A 23,673-nucleotide genomic window follows, 5' to 3' on the forward strand; every position below is an offset into this window, starting at 1 on the left:
TTTGTGTGTATCATGAAATAGGATTAAATCATTGGAAGATCAAATCAGCAGATTACATTGCAGGAACTCACCAAGGCACCTTAGACAGCGCCTTCCAAACACACAACCGCTACCATCTAGAAGGACAAGGGCAGCAGATACATGGTAACACCACCACCTGGAAGTTCCCCCACAAGCCACTCACCACCCTGACTTGGAAATATATTGCCATTCCTTCACTGTTGTTGGGTTAAAATCTCTCCCTCCCTAACAGTACTGTGGGTGTACCTATACCACATGGACTGCAGCAGTTAAAGAAGGCAGCTCATCATCACCTTCTCCAGGGCAATTAGGGATGGGCAATAAATGCTTTCCTATCTAGCAATGTCCACATTCCATGAATGAATTTTTAAAAATTACTTCACTTAACTTTACATCACCTTCTCCAAAACAGCTAAATGTCTTGATAATTCTCTTCAATAATCTTGGACTCCCTGATGGAATGCTCTGTATGATGGAAGAATAACACAGAAAGACCTAGTTGCCTTCAGTTTGTATCTTGGCACAGTGAAATGGAAAAAAAAACATATTGCTGGATTTTTGTTATTGAGGTGAGTAGCTCAAGTTGAAAAATGTCCCCACTTGGTAGAAGCACCTCACTTTTAAGTGCCCTGTTGGACCCAATTTTCGCTTTGAGGAAGCGGCGGTGGGATCAAGTTTGGCCCATCAACCCTGGAAGCAGATCCTAGGCAACCATGGGGCAGGCAAGTGCTGAGGTGGGCTGGTTAGAAGGTGAACCTTGGTTCTCTGGGACTTTGTTCCAGTTGTTTTAACTACTAGACCAGGCTTGTCTAACCCAAGCCCCTCCACGTGGCCCCCTGGACTGTTTGTTGGAAATGCCGGTAGGCCGGGTCAGTGAGTTTGAAGATTTCTGCAGGGGACTGCTTCTCCAATCACAGCCTGTTTCTCTTCTGTATTTGCTGCTGATAGATTTATAGTGAGCCTATCAACAGCAAACATGGTAAAAAAACAAGCTGTGAATGGAAGAACAGAAAACACTGGCATCTCTGGAGTGTGCTGGGCCTCCGCTCACCAAGTCCTCCCCCCAGCTTGCAGTGCTTTGGAGTGGCTCTCACTGTGTTACTCCAGTTCTCCCTACATTCTCCCGGCTCCTGGCATGTTCCCCCAGTCCTCCCCGCATTTCCCTGGTTCCCCAGCACGTTCCCCCAGTTCCTCCTGCATTTACCCGGTTCTGTTCTGCATTCAACCAGGTCTCAGTGCTCTTCTCGGTGGGCATCCGCATTCGGGTGTTCCTGGGTCTTAAGACTCACTCCAGGCCTCCACTCTCATCACACCTCCCTTGCCCCCGCAGCCAGTTTGGTGAGTGAGAGTAAGTAAGTGAGTGTGAGGGTGGATGAGTAAGTGAGTATGAGGGTGGGTAGGTGATTGAGAGTGGGTCAATGAGTGAGAATGGATGGGTGAGTGAGGGAGTGAGGGTGGGTGGGTAGATGAGAGTGGGTGTGTTGTAGGTCTGAGAGAGAGAGGGTGTCCAGGTATGTGTCTGACAGGTATGTGTGTGTGTGTGTGTTTGTGTGTGAGAGAGGGTGAGTTTGTGTGATAGAGGGTGAGTATGCGTATGTGGGAGAGAGGGAGGGTGTGTGTGTGTGTGTGTGTGAAAGAGAGAGGATGAGTTTGTGTGAGAGAGGGTGTGTGTGTGTGTGTGTGTGTGTGTGTGTGTGTGTGTTTGCGGGGGGGTGGGGGGAGGGGGATGAGACAGAGGGGAAGGTGTGTCTCAGGATTCTCATTCACTCTCACCCCCACACACCAAAAGGCACTCTCACTCACTCTCATAGTGGTGAGGGTCAGTAAATGAGCACCCTGAAACTGGGAGTGAGCTGGACACACACTTTCTCACCCTTTCATGCTGAAATGGTCATTTTAATTTTTCAAAAATGAGCAATAAATAATCAATAAACATAGCGATCCAGCCAGGTTTTGCCAAACAGTCAAATTTCACTTATCAGGCTTCAGAATATACCTTCAGAATAAAGCAAACCTCCCATAATGGACGAGCGTCTTTCTTGTTCCCTTCTGGGACAGCCATCACTTTAGAAAGGGCTGTATGTTCCCAACTTTCCCCAGTTACAGAGAAATGAAGAACAGATTTGTATAACAGAAGCCATCCTAAAGTTGTTACAAATGTAAGTTCTCACCATGACTTATGAAAATGGATATTCAGAAACAGGATAGATCTTCCAAACGACATTACAATGTAGCTTCTCTTAGAACTATAGAAGTGTCCTTTGTTCCCATATAGCTAGCTGATAGCAGTTTGTTACTATTTCAAATACTTGAATGTTTCATGATGCAGACATCAGAATTCGCTGATTAACATATAATTGTGATATGTCAGTTTTTGAGGATTTAAAATCTCCGATAAAACTGTCTCAGAATATTCCCACCCTCCTTTCAGGGATGCTGCTTTATTGCCTCCTTCAAACTGGCATTTTGTTTATATTAACAGCTTGCTTCAGCTGAGGGCTGTTACTGGTAGCAAATTTAGAGTGTCATTTTAGTAGTAAAACTGGCAGGATGCTGCTATAAATAGTGTTCAAATTTCATTTCTCACCTGGAGGAAATAAATGTCCCATTGCTATTTCTATTATAAATGTGTTCTTTATGAATCTATTTATGATATGGCAAAAACAAGGCAACCTTCCCACATAACGAGGAACTAAAGAACCGTACACAAGGTAGCAGAATTATAATTGTACCTAAAAGTTGTTCAGCAAAGATAGAGAATACAGGCATTTTGAAAAGTATTTTAATAATAGTTGGTTTGTGGTTTTCACGACAACGCCATTCAGCGCCGTTTACTTGCAGAAGTTAACACCGATTTGAAGCGCGCCATGGAAATAGCACTAGTAATGGAAAGTACTGCAAGGGACTCGCAGGCTTTACAGAGTGTGCATCATGGCGCTGTTCTCCAATGGGGGCTGGAACCTACCACCAGGCGTGATGTGAAAACCAGAGACACAGCAGTGAAGCAAGGGGTAGTCTCTGCTGCTGGAAAAACAAAAAAGCCTAGTGGAAACATTTCAGCAGCAATTCTGAAGTTAATCTGTTACAAATGTGGGGATAACCATGTACCACCTGCAGATCCAAGGAGGTAGAATGTCACTACGGCCATAAGAAAGGGCACCTAAAAAAGCAGTGCAGGGTGATATCGAGACAGCCCATAAGACAGTAGGCCAAAATGATTAAACTGAGTAATATAACAGAACCTGAAGCTGCTGATACTGATATCTAGTCCCTGTATACTGTCAAAGCAGTAAAAACTGAACCAAAAACCGTCACCCTTCAAGTGAATGGGAAGCCACTAGTAATGGAGTTAGATAGGGGAACCTCAACCATAGTGGAGGAAGAACACACATTTAAATACCTAAATGAAGGTACCCAGCCACTGAATCTGGAGCAAACCACAGTTCAATTAAAGACATACACTGGAGAGTCCATCCAGATAAAGGGCATCGCCACAGTACATGTGTCCTTTGGGCAACAGACAGCCCAGCTTCCAGTGATCATAGTGACAGGTGAAGGATTTAGTCTTCTGGGCCGAGACTGGTTACAAAAATTTAAGCTCAGCTGACCTGAAATATTTCACTTGAGAACAGAAGGAGTTCCTGAACTGCTAAGGAAATACAATGGCGTATTTTGGAATGAGCTGGGAGAATTGAAGGACCTTCACATGCTGCAAGGAACCCTCAGGTCAGAGTTGGTTCCACTGGAAAAACGTAAAGAGAAACAAAATGAATTTAGTGCCACTCTGAACAAACTGACGAAACAGTTGGCAGAGAAGACTCAACAATGTTCAATGTTCCATGAGGAGGCAAGAGATACAAGAAGGAAACTGAAGAGCTGAAGAATCCACTGAATGAAATAAAAGAGGCCATGGAGGGAAAATCATAGAACTTCCAAGATGTGAGTGGGTAACAAAGCTCAACTACCGAACTGAACCAAGTTAAGATTTCACCAGAGAGAAATTTGGCCAACTGTGAAATCTAAATGAAGGACGAGACAAAACTCTGTGGAAAACAAAAAAAGAAAAGATAAAAATCAAATCAGAAAGGCCAATCGACTATGTCTCCAGAACCCTCTCTGTGGCCAAGAAGGGTTATTTATAACTAGAAAAGGAACGTTTATCAGTGATATTCGGAGAGAAGAAATTCCACCAGTACCTGCATGGATGACATTTCACCATTGTGACGGACCATAAACCATTAATGGGGTTATTCAGTGAGGGTAAAGCCATTCCACCAATAGCATCAACAAGAATTCAACATTGCGCTTCGAAATTATCTGTCTTTGAGTATACCTTTATGCACTGCCCTGGCTTGCATATTGCAAATGTGGATGCACTCTGTCATCTCCTGTTACAATGCTCAGATAGCATTGAATATGTTCCAGTGCCACAAGAAGTTGTGCTTGCACTGAATTTCTTGGACTCTTTGCCTATGTGTGCAAAGCAAATAAGGAATTGGACAAACAGAGATCCAATTTTGTCGAAAGTCCGAGACCTTGTATTGCAAGGGTGGTCGAAATCACCAGTGGCTGAAGAGATAAGTCCATTCCATGCCTGTAAAACAGAGTTAAGTTGCCAAGATGGAATCTTGTTGTGGGAATCAATAGTCACTGTCTCTTCACAAGGAACAGAACCAGTCTTGACAGAGATTCACAGTGTGCGCCCAAGCCTATCGAAGATGAAGATGCTTGTGCGATGCTATGTCTGGTGGCATAGTGACACTGAAAGCATGGTCTGTATCTGAGTGCGTGAAGCATCTACAATAAGATAGCTGAACTAATGGTACAAATAGTGTCGATAAAACAAGAAATTGTAATATTTTTCTTCCGGTAATAACCCCGGCATATTTTCTTATGTACTGGAAGTCAGGCTGTAATTAGATTAATTGGATGCAGGTTGTAAAAAGGTGTGAGGAAGTGAGGTAACGATGGGGTAAGTGTGTTTTTATAAGTCTAAGAGCTAATGTAAAAAATGATTTAATCAATTCTGGGAAGAAAGCATTTCTGAAGAGACTAGTTGAAATAATAGAGAAATCAAAGGGGAGGAACGCATTTAAGGAAATACTGAAGCCTGTATGAGGGGGTAGCTGCTCAGATCTCCCAGAAGACAGCAGCATAGCTGGTCAGATTTCCCCGAAGACAGTGTGAAAAAGGCCAGATTGAAAGAACCAGTTGCTGTTGGCCTCAGAGGATATCCCAAGGAAAAAGCATTGTGTGGTAAAATTACTGCACTTCTATAGATTTTAAAATCTATAAGGATAGTTGCTGAACAGAAAAGGAAAGGTTAGCTCTGGGGGTAGTTAAGTTAAGATTTGTGGAGCTGTTTTAAATATTGTTTACTGTGTGAAGCCATTCTTATGTTTAAATATAATTGTGGTTTTTTCCTTTATTCTTTTAATAAATGTTTACTGTAAAATCATCACAAGTAGTCAGGGAAATAATTTCCTGATTTCAGAACTGCTCCTCATACTATACAAATTGTAAAAACTATTTTGGCTGCTGTTTCAAGTTTCCCTCTAGGATTTGAGCACCTCGGCATTTACCATCTGCCGTGCCATAACAATAGCGATAAATGATTGAGATCTAATTGCCATTACTGAGACATGGTTACATGGCAATCAAGGTTAAGAAATAAGTATTCCAGGTGCAGAATATTTCATTGTCAGACAGAATGACAAAGCTGATGAGGGTGCCCTGATCGTAATGGATGACATAAGGACATCAGTAAAGAAGAATCTTGGCTTAGAAGATTATGAAGTAGAATCAGAAAGGATGGAAATTAGAAATAGCAAGAGTTGGAAATTGCTGATGGGAGTAGATTATATGCCCCGAACAGTAGTTATAATGTTGGACAAACCTGTAAACAAGAAATTATTGGAGTGTGAAGCAAAAGCAATGTAATCATTGTGGCAGACTTTAATCTTCATTTAGACTGGACCAATCAAATTGGCAAGGGTGGTCTAGAAGATGCGTTTGTGGAATGTTTTTGTGACAGTTTCCTGGAGGAATACATTGTGGAGCCAATTAGGGATAAAGCTATTCTAGACCTGGTATTGTGATGAGGCAGAGTTAATTAGAAATCTCATAGCAAATGATCAGTTGGGAACTGGCTACCATAATACAGTTGAATTCCATACTAAGTTTGAAAGTGATATAGTCCAGTCACAAGCAAGGACCTTAAACTTAAACAAAGCCAATTACATAGGTATGAGGGAAGAATTAGCTAAGGTTGATGGGGTAAATAGAGTCAACGGTATGGCCATAAATCAACAGCGGAAAATATTTAAAGAAACAATTCAAAATGTTCAACAATACATGCCATTGAAAAACAAAAACTCAGCAAGAAAGATCCATCTGTGACTTACTTGGGAAGCTAAGGATAATATGAGATTAAAAGAAGAGGGTTATATGGTTGCAAAAAATAGTAGAAAGTCTGAGGATTGGGAGTATTTTATAAACCAACAAAAGGCCACCAGAAAGTTGGTAAAAATGGAAAAATTGAATGTGAGATCAAATTGCCCAGGAATACAAAAGTAGAATGTAAAAGCTTTTACAAGCTTATAAAAAGGCAGAGAAGCAGAAACAGGAGATACTACTATGGGGAAGGAGGAATTGGCAGATATTTTGAGTTTGTCTTCAGAGTAGAAGGCACAAGTTGCATCCTAGAAATAGAGGGTAACCTAGGTACCAAAAGCTGTATGGAAATTAAGGTAATGAGACCACACCTGGAGTCCTGTGTGCCATTGTGGCCTCCATTTTAAGGAAGAATATATATGCATTGGAGGCAGTACAGTGAAGGATCTTTAGATTGGTCCCTGGGATGAGACCATTGACCTTTGATGACAGACTGAGTAAATTGGACCTATATTTTCTGGAATTTAGAAGAATGAGAGGTGATCACATTAAAACATACAAGATTCTGAAAGGGCTTGACAGAGTAGACATTGAGAGCTTGTTTCCACTGGCTGGGAATCTAGAACACAGTGGCACTGTCTCAAGATAAGGGATCAATTATTTAGGACTAAGATGAAGGGATATTTCTTCACTCAACCCAGAGGGTTGACTCCATCATTGACTGCTTTCAAGGTTGGGATAGACAGATTTTTTGTCTCCCAGGGAATCAAGGTATATGGGGAGCGCCCGGGAAATTGGTATTGAAGCCCGAGATCAGCATTCGTCGTATTGAATGGAGGGGCAGGCTCAATGGGCTATATGGTCTACTCCTACTCCTGTTTCTTGTGTTCTTGTGTTCAGTGTGGAAGGATGTACCCTGATGATGTTCACTTTATTTCCCATAGAATAAAAGAGAAACTCAAGAAAAAGTCTCTGAATTTACGTTGTTGTGCTTAAATGTGTTACAGAGCCAAAAGATGATATGGTGTACCATTTTATAACTCCCTGGATTGGTAAGTTGCTTATTTCTTACTTCCAGCAACATTACCTTTTTACATGCTTAATGTTGGAATGTGAGTGTCACTGGCAAGGCCTTGCCCATACCTAATTTCACTTACGACGATGGTGGTGAGCCACCTTTTTAAACCACCTCAGTCCATACGCTCTAGGTACATCCACAGCATTGTTAGAGAGGGAGAGTTCCAGGTTTTTGACCCAGTGACAGTGAAGGAACAATGATATATTTCCAAGTCAGGATGATGTGTAATTTGGAGGGTTCCCATGCATCTGCTGCCCTTGCTGTACTGGATGGTAGCGGCTACGGGTTTGGACTGCAGCAATTCAATAAGGCAGCTCATCCCCACCTTCTGAAGATTAATTAGGCATGGCAATAAATGCTGATCTTGCCAGCGATATTCACATTCCAAGAACGATTTTTTAACAATTGGATTATGGTTGATCTATACCTTTCCTCTGTTTACTGGCCTTTGATTCCTATCGCTTGATCCCTTTTGCCCTACAAAAGTCTCAGCTCCATGTTTTGAAAATTTCAATTGGCCCCACCTTTTAGGATATAGAGTTCCAGATTTCTATTACCGTTTTTGTTTATATATTGAAAAGGATGCTTTTTCATTTCACTCTTAAATGTCTTAGTTCTGATCTTGTTCCAGATTCCCCACCAGAGAAGATAAATTTTCTGTATCTTCCCTGAAGAAATGACCTTCATCGTTTTAAGTGCCTCAATTAAATAATTCATCAACCTTATAAACTCTTGGGAATGCAAACCAGGTTTATGCAATCTATTCTCATAATTTGGTCTTTTAAACCTTAGTATTGTTCTGATGAATCTGTACTGTACACCTTCCAAGATCAATATGTTTCCTGACGTTCAATATATAAAACTGTACACAGACCTCCAGGTAGGATTTGATCAACACTCTGTAACTGAGGCATCACTTTCTTACTTTTGATTGATTTTTGTAACTTTGCACTAGCTTTTAGTCATATATGTCACATGGATACCCAAAACCCTTTCTTCCTCCACAGCAGTTCCTAGGGCAGAAATTTGCCCTTGGCGTACAAGATCAGCGGGGGTAGGTGGGGGTGGTCGGAAAGCTGACCGCCACCCACGATCGGCAGCACTCCGCGATTTTACATGGGTGGGCCCATTAAGGACTGCCCAGCCTTATACGTGGCTTGGGAATGAGCGTGAAGGGGTGGGCGGGGTAGGGGCATGATGTCCGCTGGGTCCAATGGCGACCTGGCGGCCGATTCAAATGCAGCCTTGGCAGCCCCTGGAAGGCTGCCACCGAAGGACGTGGAAATCCTGTGATTGGAAACCGTAGCGGGTGGACATGGCAGGTGGGAAGGCAGGCCGGCGGGGCAGTCGGCCCCACATTTTTCTGATGAGTGCCCCCCTGGAGGAGGTGGCAGCACAGCGAGAAATCCTTGTCCCAGGGATGGAAGGAGGAGGCCCCCCCACCTCACCAAAAAGGCCTGGGAGGAGGTGGCATCCAGGTTCAGCAGCCACAAAATGGTGAGGTGCACATGGGTGCAGTGCTTGGAGTGCTTTAATGATCTCCTGCGATCGGGAAGGGTGAGTACCATGTTGGGATGGGTCACTTTGCAGAACAGTTAAGAGCTGCCCATCCCCCTGTGGACCTCAAAAGTGTTAAAGCGTGAATGGCAAATGTCATTGAGACAGGATCTGGGCAAGGGGGTGAGCCCTAGCTGCTTGGACTGAGTGCCTTGCAGCTCCAGGGTCATGAATCGGCTGAGCCCTGCGAGGTGTGCCTCAGGTGGGATTGGCAAGGCTGCAATGGCGCTGCAGGTAGAGAGTGGACTAATCAATGCTCCTCTGCCCTTTCAGGAGAAAACAATGCTGAGAGGTCGCGGACGCAGACAGGGGACCCCCACACCTCCTCATCCTCATGCGATATGAGCAGGAGGCCCTGGGGCTGAAGAGGTTCCATGCACCTCAGTCAAGTGGCCATGGTGAGGTTGGGGTGCCAGAGGGGGGTAAGAGTGCAGTGCACTGAGTTAAGAATGTCACTTATTGCAACCATTCCAGTGTGGTCTCTATATTGATGTGAGCCTCGAACCTGGAGTCCCCATTGATAATCAAAAGACGAGGGCACCATGATGCATATCTCTGTCTCATCAGGGTGCCAGGCATGCACAGCAACAGTGTCATGACTTAAACTGATGACGTGTCCTTCTTCTTCCTTTTAAGCTCACCAGCAGCCATTCGTTCTGAGGAGCCTGAAGGCCCACCCCTGACCCGGTGGACACCATGCTTACCATGTACCTGCGTCACACTCTCTCTATCAAGCAGGCACCAGCGCAGATACCAGCATCTCGGTGGGCATAACATCGCCGTGTAGTCTATCAATGCAAATTTGTGAGGGCACTTCACACTCGCTTCAGGTGCAGGCGGAGGCAGAGATCCTCAGGGTGCCGGCAGTCGGAGGACTGCTGGGGACCAGGACTATGCTCAGTTGATAGCTGATGATGGGCCTCTGAAGTCATCCATGAGACAGCTGATGCTGGATGTCCAGCAGGGTGTGTGGGAGAATCTGGCAGAGATACATGAGGGAATGCGTGCCATGGTGTCCATTGTGGAGGAATCTCTGTGGAGCATGACCACTGCATTGACCCTCATGGCTGGGCGCAATATCTCCTCCATGGAGAGAGTGGCAACCCTCATGGAGAGGCTCCTCCAGGGACTCAATCAGGGGTTCCTTGGGATGCACTCAGACCTGCAAGCCCTCACACCGGCAATGCCCTCAGCTGGTCAATGTGAGATGGATTGGGCACCCAGTATCCCAGCTAGGTGCCCATCCATCAGTTGTGAGCAGGGAGGTCCAGAGCAACCTGATGTTGGCACATGAGCTGCCTGTCATTTCTGCGGGCTCCTCTCAGGTCACTCTGGATGATGCCAGCAGCTCCATTGCCCCTCTGCCAGTGACCGTGACATCTGAAGAGGCTGAGGCGGGGCCAGCACAGGCTCCACAGGCCAGAGGATGCCCACCAAGGTCATCAAGGCCAACAGGGTAGTAGAGTGAGCAGGCTGTCTCCAATGCCGGTGCCAGCTAGGGGGGAGCACCATTTTGTAGCACCCTCAAATAAAGCTTAAAGCACCTTAAGCACAACACAGCCTTATCACGGATGATATTTGGTTCCCTCATTTTTCTTTTCCTTTTGTAATGGTGTGTGGAAAACACCAATTAATGTTAATTTCTGCAATGTTTCACATTCACAAGTAAATGAGATGTTATTTTGTGCAACTGGACTCCGTGTGTTTCATTTGTTCTGTAGGTGCAGGGTAGGCCATGATGGACGTGTGTCTTCTGAAACTTTATTGCAAAGGCGTATAGTGTACGTTGTTGACCAAGCAAATGGTCCTGTCAGGGATTGAGTGTGGAGCCTGCAGCCCTGGCATGTGGTGGTGGTTCTTATTTGAAGGAGCATTGGATCAAAGCCTCCAGGGTGTCTCTGCCTCCCTGGAAGTTACCCAGGTCAGCGTCTATGCCCTCAGCATTCTCCTTACCATGCTCGTCCTCGGACTCACTACTGGATTCATCATCTATTGCCTTTGCAACTGCATCAAGATCTTCTTCCTCCAATGCGTCCCCCCTTGCCAGTGGCAGATTGTGGAGAGTGCAGCATGCAACCACTATTAGAGACACACGATCTGGGGAGTATTGCAGTGCACCCCCTGAATGGTCCAGGCATCGGAAGCACATCCTGAGAAGACCTATGGTTCTCTCTACCACTGCCCTTGTGGAGGCATGGCTTCCGTTGTACAGCTGCTCGGCTTCTGTTCTTGGGTGGCGGAGAGGCGTCATGAGCCACCTCTTGAGGGGATAGCCCTTGTCACCCAGCAGTCACCCATCGAGTCAGGCTGGAGCACTGAAGAGCCTCGGCACCTGGGAGTGTCTGAGGATGTAAGCGTCATGGGAGTTGCCTGGGTACCTTGCACAGACTTGCAGAATCTGTATCTTGTGATCACACACTATCTGCACGTTCATGGAGTGGAAGCCCTTCCTGTTGACAAAGGCACTGGGCTCACCTGCTGGTGCCTTAATGGCCAAATGTGTGCAGTCGATTGCACCCAGATCATGGGGGATCCCAGCAATCGCTGCAAAGCCTCTGGCTCGCTCTGTCTGGCAGGCTTCGTCCATACGGGAATGAATGAAAGTCAATGCACGCCTGAACAGAGCGTCTGTCACCAGTCTGACGCAACTCTGGACTGCTGATTGGGAGACTCCACAATGCGCCCCCATTGACCCCTGGGAAGAGCCAGATGCACAGAAGTTGAGGGCCACCGTGACCTTCAGCGCCACTGGTATGGGGTGTCCACCCACACAGTCGGAGCTGATCTCGGTGTTGATCCTCTGACCGAAGAAGGTCACTGTCTCCCTTGAAAAATAGAGCCTCCTTTGGCATTGCACCTCAGACATAATGAGGTAGCTGCATCACCGCCTGTAAATACTGGCAGCAGGATAGTGGTGTCTTCTGTGGTCCCTTCTGCCTTGGCCTTCCTGCTGGCCCTGCATCCCTTGTGCCTGTGCCTTTCGTCCCACAGGTCGCTCCCCTGGAAGCTTAATAGGGATGCCTGGCCTCCTCCTCTTTCTGCCCCTCTCTTCCTCCTCAGAAGAGGTGCCTCCAGCGGAGACCACAATCCACAATCCCCATTTCCAGGGTATGGGAAGGCTGTCTGATACCTGGAAGGGCCACGCAGTGTGAATCCTCCGGGGGCCTGGAAAATAACACTGAGTCCTAAACTGAAACCTCTAAATTCTCTGAATGCAGCTCTGAGATGAGCTGAAGCTGTCCTGTTCACAGAAGCAACCAGCAGCAAGTGATATTCTAAACTCCTCACTAATTGCTTTGACAAGGCTACTGACCCCTCTTATCCCTCCTGTGGATGAGGTTTGGATAATTGCGGCCTGCCCACCTGCCCGTTTTGCCCACGCGACAGCCTAAAAATCGCATGGGCTATGTAAAGTGTCTCAAGGGCCTTAGCTGGCCACTTAATTAATGGTGGGTGTGCCTCCGTCTCCACCACGCACCTGCATAGCGAAATCTCGTGAGAATGCACGTTGATGTCGGCACACTCAGCTTAATAGGGATGCCTGGCTTCCTCCTCCTTCTGCCCCTCTCTTCCTCTTCAGAGGAGGTGCCTCCAGCGGAGACCACAATCCACAATCTTTAACGCTTTATTTAACGCTCAAGCGGGTCGGGCGCACGCCTGCCTGCTGAGCTAAAAATTCTGCCCCTAGTCTCTCACCATTAAAAGAATATTCTGATTTGTCTTACATCCAAAGAAAGTGGCATTATGTTTCTTCACGTTGACTCTATCTGACATAACTTTGTCCACTCACTTAGACTGTCCTGTAATTTACTGCTTCCTCATTCAGGAAGAAATGTTGACCACGCGTTCAGGAAAATTCTTTGCTCTTTGAATAATGCAACTAGATTTTTTTATTACATGTACCTGAACCTGATTTAATGTTATCTTTCTCATCTGAAAAACATGACCTGTGACATTGCAGCACTCCCTGGTTACTGCAGTGAAGTGCCAATCTAGGTTATATGCTCAATGGGACTTAGACTTGGACTTGAGAAGCAATGTCACTCTCCACATGAATTAGTAAAAATGTGGAACAGAAAAATGGTCATAAATAACTGAAAATCAAATTAAATCATGAAACACTATGTCCTCAGTTTAATTGCGAAATATGGTCGTTCTTTCCATTATAAAATTACTAAAACTTCACTTGAATAATTTGGGCTCAAGGCTGGACACAGTTTCCTTCCTCTAATGCCATATTCTACATCCTGAATTTTTAACTCAGTGCTAGTTTCATGCTTGATTGCAGGAAGCTTGCCTCCGAGCAAAAAATTTGAAGAAATGCACTTCCTTAGCAACAGAAGTTTGTATTTTCTATTCAGCCAAGAGTTCTCATACTAGTTCCTTGGTAATGCTCACGCTTGTGGGCCAACAGTTCCATGGCAACCAATGGCCTCTCATGCTTGGATCTAAACAGCATTAGCAGGATTTGAACATGGAGGATATCTCAGCAGTGCCTAGTCTTGTTCTTTTATTCAAAATCCTTTTCACCCTCTTTTCGAACACGAGTAACTGGGTAGAGATCTGGAGGAGCTGTCTTGGTTGATTTATTTGCCTCCCTAGCATAGGGGTGCTGAGACCAAAGTTAGTGTCCAACAGTTGCCCAGTTACAATCAATTAAGTCAGCATAGAAAAGCAATTGCACCTGGCGCTTTTTCTGCCTCTGTAGGTTAGTGCTGTACCTTAACCATTATTTTTTGGGGAGAAGAGAGATTTCTAAACACAATGTATATCAAAACAATGTGGGTTTTTAGCCTGTGGCGCATGTCGCAAAGGAGGGGCACAAATATTTTGGAACCAAAGTTATATGTTCTTCTCTGTTGATTTGGCTGTTGTTTTGTAGTCATTCATGTGTATCACCTACCATGGAAATCTCACCCAGGTGTAATTCTAGATAGCAATTATTTGGAATAATAGAGGCCATTATATCTAAGTAAATCCTGTTCTCACCTGACATCATTGCAGTTGGAAGGAGGCACCTTAGCAATATTTTTTCCTGTTAATCAAAGGGTGCTGAAGCCAATTGTAATGCTTAATCACCAACCTAACTGAAAATCAGCAATTTCCTTAGAAATCAGTGAGTGAGCCACACATACCATATTCAATCAGTTCAGTTGTACATTTGCTCATTGAGTGTCTGAAAAATAAAAGGATAAGGGGCTAATGATTTCACTAAAAATATAAGATACAGTAAGTTCTTGCTTTAAGGTTCCCCATTTGAAGTCATTTTGCTTTAACATTGTGTTTTTAATGGGGTCAGTATTCGTGTTTAGTGTTGGGGATTTGGATGAATGTCTTTTCGCGCCGGGTATGAGGTAGTGTTGTGTGACCTGATCAGCACCATTTTGGAGCAGTCCCTCCCACTCCCTAACCCTCCCATTGGCTGACCAACCCACTGGTTGACCTTCCCACTGGCTGACCATCCTGCTGGATGAACCTCCCATTGGTCAACTCTCCGCCTGACCAACCATTCTGGTCTCTGCTACCCCTCTTGCTCGCCAATCCTCCCTCTCCCAGCCCTCATGCTCAATACCTCCTCATCTTGCGGCTTACTTCCACAACCCTGCAACTTGAAGCTGCTTTCACACTGCAAGTTGCTTTCTGCCTCTCATTGCTCATCCCTTGAGCCCTCGCTTACAGTGCTTTCCAGGAATGCGGCTACAAGGTTAAGCAAGGAATTACTGTATACAATTTAAACATTGATGATGTTCAGGAGTTGCTATCTTTGATTCCCAGGCGAGGGTTTACTAGTGAGTGGTGGACAGAAATGGTTCCGCCACAGACGACTGTTAACGCCTGGATTTCACTACGATGTTTTGAAGCCATACGTAAGACTGGTTGCAGATTCCACTAAAATCATGTTGGTATGTTCTTTTAGGAAAATCTTTAATTCATTGCTCTCTTCTGGTTAAAAACTGTTTCCTAATTATTTTATGTTTTAATTTTCAAGTAAGCACTTAGTAATTTCCACTGGTGATAAAGAGATTGTTTTAGCACAACAAGTATACTCACTTATTTCACCTAGTGCATATTTTATGTGTTTTTTTTCTTGCTGTGTTAAACAGTAATGATACCTAAGAAAAGGGATAGTACTGTTGAAAAAATGAGATATTCATTTCAGTGAAGTGTAGACTAGAGGTAAACCTCACCCTTCTGATCACCTCTTACAAAATCTGTATTGATAACTGGCTGGGTCTTGAACATATGAACAAGGAGCTCGAGTAGGCCACTCAGCCCCTCAAGCCTGCTCTGTCATTCAATAAGATCATGGCTGAACTGAATGTAACCTTAACTCCACATTCCTGCTTACCCCCAACAACCTTTCACCCCCTTGTTAATCAAGAATCTATCTAGCTCTGCCTTAAAAATATTCAAATACTCCACTTCCACCGCCTTTTGAGGAAGAGAGTTCCAAAGACTCACACCCTCTGAGAGAAAAAAATTCTCCTCATCTCTGTCCTAAATCAGCGATCCCTTATTTTTAAACAGTGACCCCTAGTTGTAGATTCTCCCACAAGAGGAAACATTCTCTCCACATTTACCCTGTCAAGAACACTCAGAATCTTAAAGACTTCAATTAAGTCACCTCTTACTCTTCTAAATTCCAGTGGATATAAGCCTAACCTGTCCAACCTTTCCTCATAAGACAACCCACCCATTCCTGGTATTAGTCTAGTAAACTTTCTCTGAATTTCTTCGAACTAACTTACATCTTTCTTTAAATAAGGAGAGCAGTACTGCATACAATACTCCAGCTGTGGTCTCACCAATGCTCTGTACAACTGAAGCATAACCTTCCTACTTTTGTCATCAATTCCTCTCACAATAAATGATAACATTCTATTAGCTTTCCTAATTACCTGCTGTACTTGTATACTAACCTTTTGTGATTCATGCACTAGGACACCCAGATCCCTCTAAATCTCAGAGCTCTGCAATCGCTCACCATTTAGATAATAAGCTTCTGTTTTATTCTTCCTGCCAAAATGAACAATTTCACATTTGCCCACATTAAACACCATTTGCTAGATCTTTGCCCACTCACTTAGCCTATCTATGTCACTTTGTAGCCTCTTTAAGTCTTCTTCACAGTTTACTTTCCTACCTATCTTTGTGTCATCAGCAAATTTAGCCACCATTCCTTCATCCAAGTCATTTATATAAATTGTAAGACGTTGAGGCCCCAGCACTGACCCCTGTGGCACACTACTCTTCACATCCTTCCAACTAGAAAAGACCCATTTATGCCTACTCTCTGCTTTCTGTTAACTAGCCAATCTTCTGTCCTTGCCAATATGTTACCTCCTACACCATGGGTTTTTATTTTCTGCACTAACCTTTGATGTGGCACTTTATCAAATGCCTTCTGGAAATCTAAGTACAGTACATCCACCAGTTCCCCTTTATCTACAGCATATGTGACTCCTTCAAAGAACACCAATAAATTGGTTAAACGTGATTTGCTTTTTACAGAGCCATGTTGACTCTGCCTGATTGCCTTGAATTTTTCAAAGTGCCCTGCTATAATATCTTTAATAATAGCTTCTAACATTTTCCCTATGACAGATATTAAGCTAACTGGCCTGCTTCCTGCTTTCTGTCTCCTTCCCTTTTTGAATAAAGGGCTTATATTTGCTATTTTTCACTCTAATGGAACCTTCCCCAAATCTAGGGAATTTTGGAAAATTAAAACTAGTACATCAACTATCTCACTAGCCACTTCATTCAAGTCCATCCGGACCTGGGGATTTGTCAGCCCGCAGCCCCAACAATTTACTGAATACCACTTCCATGATGATTGTAATTTTCCAGGTTCCTCTCTCTCTTCCATCTCCTGATTTTCAGCTATTTCCGGGATGTTAACTTGTGTCCTCTATAGTGAAGACCAAAGCAAAATGCCTGTTTAATTCAACAAAAACAAAAATACCTGGAAAAACTCAGCAGGTCTGACAGCATCTGCGGAGAGGAATACAGTTGGTGTTTCAAGTCCGTATCAGACTCGAAATGCCAACTGTATCCTTCTCTGCAGATGCTGTCAGACCTGCTGAGTTTTTCCAGGTATTTTTGTTCTAAATTTCCAGCATCCGCAGTATTTTGCTTTTATCTTATGCCTGTTTAATTCATCTGCCATCTCCCTACTTTCCATTATCAATTCCCCAGACGCACTCTCTATAGGACCAATGCTCACCTATATAACTCTTTTCTTATTTAAGTATCTATAGGAACTCTTACTATTTGTCTTTATATCATTAGCTAACTTTCTCTCATAACCATTGAAAAACACAACTGAGCCAACACCATGCTTATATTGGGAAAAGGCAAATGATTAGGGCTAAATTGGAGAATCCCTGAAAATGAGTGCAGGGATTGTGATGCACAATTAACTCATATGCATAATTCCAGCAGCATGCCAACTTCATGCCACCTGCTTGGTTGAATGATTGCTGTGTGCAGCCAACACTAATACGTTCATTGGCTGACTGCACCAACAAGGGGCCCAAAATAGTGAAGTCCTGACACACTTAAAGTAGCCTGCAGCTCTTAAAGGGAAGGTACATTGTAGCTGGAGCAGTTACTGGCAGTCATGCGGGAAGTGAATCTGACCTGGGAAACATTGAAGTATCAACAGGGGAGAAAGCGGGTTCCAGGTATTTCAGAAACTGCACATAGAGGCCTTAGTGGAAGAGGTGGAAAATAGGAGAGATGTCCCGTAGCTGCACAATGGCCCCCAAGTCACACTCAAACTGCAGTGGGAGCAAAGAACCATAGAGCCATTGAGAACTAGGTTTCAAACACTGAGGACCTGGATGCAGTGCCACAGAGTTTAATGACATCACATAAGTGGCCATGGCCAATGAATACATCTTCAAATCCCTTATCCTACCAACTGCACCACTAGCCTCAACCACAACTCAATCACCATCACTCATTTACCAACAATCTCTATCAATCACCAATCACCTAGCATTCATATGCTTCAGCACATCCTCATACACTAAGCCCTGTTGCAGGCCTCACACCCACATCTCACAGCTTACACACATTGCCAGCTATTCAACAATGCCAGCCACATCAGCCAAACAGAACAAAATGGCAGAACGAAGGAGATCATTCGTCCTCTTTCAGCACTGGTTGGCTGTCCTCTTTTGCAGGGTGTTGGTGCCTCCCTTGCTGGATTGGTGACCTTGCTTGCTGGTCTTTGCCCAGAGCAGCGGTAGAGGATTTCTTGGTGGGCCTCCACTGTATCTAGTAGGTGCCCAAGGGAGATGTCACTAAATTTAGGGGCAGCATGTTTCCTCTCTTTGGCAGCCATGACTTTGCAGCAGCTTCCGATCCCTTAGAGAGTGCTAGCTCTGTGCAGGGGCATTCTTTAAATATGATGCCCGAATTACTGTCGGCCTGAGTTGATGGCTGGGCGGAAGAATCAGAGGCCGACCAGAGTCAGTGATCTGGCGTGTTTCCCTGGAATGCATTATTAACAAGATGGGATGAGCCGGAAATGAGACGATATGGCACGAAAACCCGCCATTATGGCTGGCAGGTAAAACGTCCTTTTTCCTGCCTGTTACCACACTTCTTGCAAATCTGGGATGATTCTGCCTTACATTTTACTTTGTCATGAACAGATCCATCCTGTGGAAATTATACTTTTAAAAGTGCTCGTGCTGGGCTACACCAGCTCATGCCTTGTGTTTACGTGATTTTTTCTTAAAAGCTTCGGGGAGCTACTGAAATAAACTTTAAACTGCCAGAGAAAGTCACCAGGACATTTTTGGCCCTGACCAATGGCAATAATTTGCTATGAGAATCCCTTTGCTTGCAGTCTTGATAGAAGAGGTCAATAGAAAGAAGCAAAAAAAAAATAGCACCAAAGGAGGATTAAGCCAACTTACTAGTATGGCCCCCATCCTACCATTAATTTATAGGCCCTTAAGATATTAAAAGGGACTCGACAAGATTGAAGAGAGGAGGATCAGAAAAAGAACAAAAGGGATGATCTGTAATAGGGTGGAAAAAAGGAGACATTAAATGACAAATGAGCTGGTGGTGCTGCATCAAAGGAACAAGGCCGATATTGGCTTGCCTCTGAAAATCATTCAAATGATGAAACAACATGAAGTTGGCTTGCTGTCTTTATTGCAATCAATGCGTGTTGGCCAGTCACACATCACAATCCTTGCATCTGTTTTCTGGGGACTGTTGAATTTTTGTCTCCAAGGTGTCTGACTGAAATTGTAGTAGTGCATGAGCTTACAACTAATGACTTTGATTACTTTTATTATTTGTTGGCCTTTGTTTGCTTTAAATGTCACTGCTAGACCTCACCAGCCATTAAACTTTACCTGACTCAGTTCAGCATAAAGCACAGTGTTCTTGCCCAGAAAATCCTGACCACCACACTCAGTGCTGGAAATGCACTAGCTGCATTTAAACAAGAGACTGGAGGAAGAGAATGCAGAGAAAAGACAAATAAACCAAAGTAGTGCATTGTGTTTCTTCAATTGATTAATTACCTGTTTGTTGTTTATGAATGATTTCTTAAAATGAGTTGAAAATGAATGTCTGTCTGCACAGGATAAATGGGAACAACTTTGCACAAAAGAAAATCATGCACTGGAACTTTACCAACACGTCAGCCTTATGACATTGGATAGTATTCTGAAATGTGCCTTCAGTTATCGTGGCAACTGCCAGATTGAAAGGTTAGAATTTGAAAAGTGTTATGAAAAAACTTGCAGTGCAGCTTTTACTTTAAGATTTAAAGGGAAACACACAAAAGTTTTTTGGGATCTTTTATGCATGTATATTTGTATCACATTATATAATATGCATGCATTAATGCCAACCCCACCCTTTCATACATCAGGAGACAATTGTTTTAAAACTTTTAAAAAGCACAAGGTGCCATTTTTTTCAATTGATAATTGGTTTATAAACCTCATTAGTGGCTTATAGCGCAGGTAATGTTTTTGCCCGTTTTTTTGCTTAGTTTTTGAGATATATTGTTTACAGAAAAACAATAGATGTATTTCAACGAAACTTAATACACAGATAGGGTATGGCCCAAGGAAGAACTGATCAGCTTTGGCGAAAATGTGAATCAAGACCCAGATCTTGGAATATTTTAAAGGATCCGTTAACATTGGGAGATAGGACAAATTGGCCTTTTTTAGAAAGCTGTGGGTTGTTTCATTTGGAATGTTATTGATTGTTTTAGAATGTTGTGGATTGTCACAGCCGTAATGAGCAGGGGTCCATGGGCAGAATATTTCACATGTCGGGCAGGCATGCACTCGACCCGAATGAGTGTAAAATGACACACGATGACGTTGGGAGAATGTCCTGACATCATCAAGCACTCGCGCGATATTTTGGTCAGCAGCGCGCCCGCTGACAATTAAGCAGCCAATTAAGGCCATTAACATCATAATTAAAAGAAATTTTTCGCTGCCTGACCAACCTTACAGTTGGTAGACAGGCAAATCGGCCAGACAGCCTTTGGATTTTTTGCGAAACCAGATCCACGGGTGGGATGAGATTTCGCTCAGTGATTTTAAAAAAAAATTTCGAACTAATTTCTAACATGTCCCTGCTCATGTGACAGAGTCACATGCAACAGTAACATGAGGGGACATGTCTTTAACACTTTTTAATGCTTCATTTTTTTATATTAAAAATCTTCAGCTCCTTGTGCCTCAGGGAGCATTTACTGCGCGCACCTGCACGCATGTAAGAACTTCCGCGCTTGCCCTCCTCCGCCACCGCCCCACCCCCGCGGCAGTGCTAATTGCTACAGCATGCGATTCACGCTGGCCGACCCATTAATTGGCCAGCCAGTGTGAAATCACAGTTGGGACCCGATCGCCAGTGGCAGCGGTCCATTTCGCAGCTGCTCCCACTCGCTCCGCCGAGCCCGCTCGACAACTGGAAAATCCTGGCCCATGTGTGGGGGCCTGTAATTGGGAGGTCTGTGTGCAGGAGTAAATGTGCAAGGTTGGGGGGAGTCTGTGAGTAGGGGGGATCTATGAGCAAGGGGTCCATGAGCATGGGTCTCTGTGCTGGGGTCTCTGTGTGGCATTAATTACTGCCCCAGCCTTAATCAGGGCAGAGGCAGAAAGGCAGCGGAAACCCCCCACCCCCCCACCATCCAGCCCCCAAACTCATCCCCAGGAGTGGGCATTAAATTCCACCCTATCAGTGGGGATCTATGACAGATGGCCCACTTAAGAGCATTATAGACACCACTGTTGCTATTCAATCAGCGGCAGGCAGGAGACTTTCCATGCAGGACACCCAAGAAGCAACCCCTTGCTGGGTTTGCTTGCAGGCTCCCAGGTGGGGTCCCATATTCAAAGGCACAGTGCCTGATTGAGGGGCTCAGCATCAGGGAGGGGCACAGGAGACACTGAAAGGCACATCCTGGCCCTTACCTCTGAACCCTCTTGCCTCTGACCCTCCTCTCTACATTCTCCTACAAGCCCCACTCCACAACCCCATCCCACCCTCAGTCACCTTTGGCCATGATCCTGGGCCTCTGATGGGTGCATTTCCGGCAGCTCCCCCTGCTCCCCCTGCAGTAGAAGGACCTATGAGTTGTGGGGGAACAATTTATGAATGGGAGTCTATGTGTGGAAGACTGGGCATCTATGAGCTGGGTTCTATGTGTGGGGGGCCTATTAAGTGAGAGTTTATGATTGGGTGTCTATGTGTAGGAGGCTCGATAAGTGGGGGCCTGTGAGTGGGGGTCCATAAGCAGGGTTCTTTATGTGAGGAGTCTCCCTCTCTTACCCACACTCTATTTAACTCCCCACAATCCTTGGCCTCAGGGAGTGTTGGCTGGCTGGTTGGTACCAGGGTTTCGCTGGCCTTTTGTGTCAACTAACCTTTGCACCACACATGTGCCAGGCAATAACCATCTGCAACAAGGGAAAATCTAACCATCTCCCTTGGCATTCAATGACATTACAATCGCTGAACCCCACCATCATCAACATTCTGTGGGGTTACTATGGACCAGAAACTGAATCAGAGAAGCCATATAAATACTGTGGCTACAAGAGCAGGTCAGAGGCTGGGAATTCTGCAGTGAGTAACTCACCTCCTGACTCCCGAGCTTGTCCACCATCTACAAGGCATAAGTCAGGAGTGTGATGGAATACTCTCCACTTGCCTGGATGAGTGTGGCTCCAACAACATTCCAGAAGCTCAATACCATCCAGGACAAAGTAGCCCACTTGTTTGGCAACCCATTCACCACTTCCAAAATTTGGTCCCTCCACCATTAGTACACAGCGGCTACAATTTGCACCACCTACATGATGCACTGCAGCAATATGCCAAGCTTCCTTTGGTACCACCATTGAGCACCTCTGTGACCTCTACCACCTAGGAGAATAGGGGTAGCAGGTGCATGGGAACACTGCCACTTGGAAGTTCCCTTCCAAGTCACATACCCGCCGGACTTGGAAATATATCACTGTCCCTTCACTGATGCTGGGTCAAAATCCTGGAACTCCCTCCCCAACAGCACTGTGGATGTACCTACACCACATGGACTGCAGCGGCTCAAGGAGGCAGCCCACCACCATCTTCTCATGGGCAATTCAGGATGGCTGCAGAACAGAATTCAATGCCAGCTATGAGAGACTTCTAACCTTACTACTTTCCTGATGCATTTACAGACCTGCGTATATTTTCCTATATCTTCCACAAATATACTCTCACCAAGCAAGCCTTTAGGTAACTCACAAAGCTCCCATTTCTGTCACTTTATGAATAAGCACATATCTCTTCACATGGATACTCTGGTGGAATCTTCTGGTGATTATTTACTTTCAGCAATCAGGACAATTCCTGTCTTGACACTGCACTGATCTGCAGTGCACACTCCAGAGTGATCTTCTGAGAGGTGGCTTCCTATATGACCGCATCCACATCTGCCATCTAATTAAGGATGGTGAGTGGGTTCATGAGGCTGCTGGCCCAATCAGAGAGCTCGCAACTTCGGAAGGCTAGCAACCCACCAGGAGAAGCAGGTGTGCTCAGGTAGAAAGCAGAATGGGAGGGCACCTTAAAATAGAGGCATTCTTGGAAACATGTATAGTGTTTCAAAAATGAGGAGGGACGAAGCCGTAAGGCATCTCAGAAAGGAGGAAAACCCCCTCCGGATGAATTGTTTGAGTCTTCCTGTTGTGGTAAACAGAGACCACTTGAATCTGTGAGTTTTCTAGTAAACAAAGGCTTATTCAAGCAAATGCTGAGAGATCAGCCCTCACTGCCTTTCCAAGGACCTCTCTCAATAATAAAAGGTCTGTGTAGCATATTTATAGCTCTGGGTTATAGCAAAACACAATGTCTTACACATACATCACGTAATCAAAAGCCTTCTGCAGATATCCCGTTATTTTATTGTGTCTCTCTTGCCTCCTGTCACGGGCTGTGTAACCACTAATTCCTGTTGTTTTTCCTGTAACTTCTCTCCTGGATCAAGAACGAGAGGGCACAGATATAAAGTGATTTGCAAAAGAAGCAAATATGACGTGAGAGAAAACTTTTTCACACAATGAGTGGTTCGGGTCTGGAAT

General features: G+C 44.6%; 1 protein-coding gene across 3 annotated transcripts in view; it reads left to right on the forward strand.

Moving 5' to 3' along the window:
* LOC121288905 (cytochrome P450 4B1-like) overlaps nucleotides 1-23,673 on the forward strand; it is a 123,588-nt gene that overhangs the window by 45,181 nt on the left and 54,734 nt on the right. For all 3 annotated transcript variants that reach the window (XM_041207756.1, XM_041207755.1, XM_041207753.1), the window contains 3 exons: nucleotides 7,422-7,466; nucleotides 14,825-14,952; nucleotides 19,664-19,791. In XM_041207756.1, the coding sequence (XP_041063690.1) occupies nucleotides 7,436-7,466; nucleotides 14,825-14,952; nucleotides 19,664-19,791 (287 nt within the window). In that variant the 5' untranslated portion in view covers nucleotides 7,422-7,435. The remainder of the gene's footprint in view (nucleotides 1-7,421; nucleotides 7,467-14,824; nucleotides 14,953-19,663; nucleotides 19,792-23,673) is intronic.

The sequence above is a fragment of the Carcharodon carcharias genome, chromosome 16 (genome assembly GCF_017639515.1).
Source record: "Carcharodon carcharias isolate sCarCar2 chromosome 16, sCarCar2.pri, whole genome shotgun sequence".
Lineage (NCBI taxonomy): Eukaryota > Metazoa > Chordata > Chondrichthyes > Lamniformes > Lamnidae > Carcharodon > Carcharodon carcharias.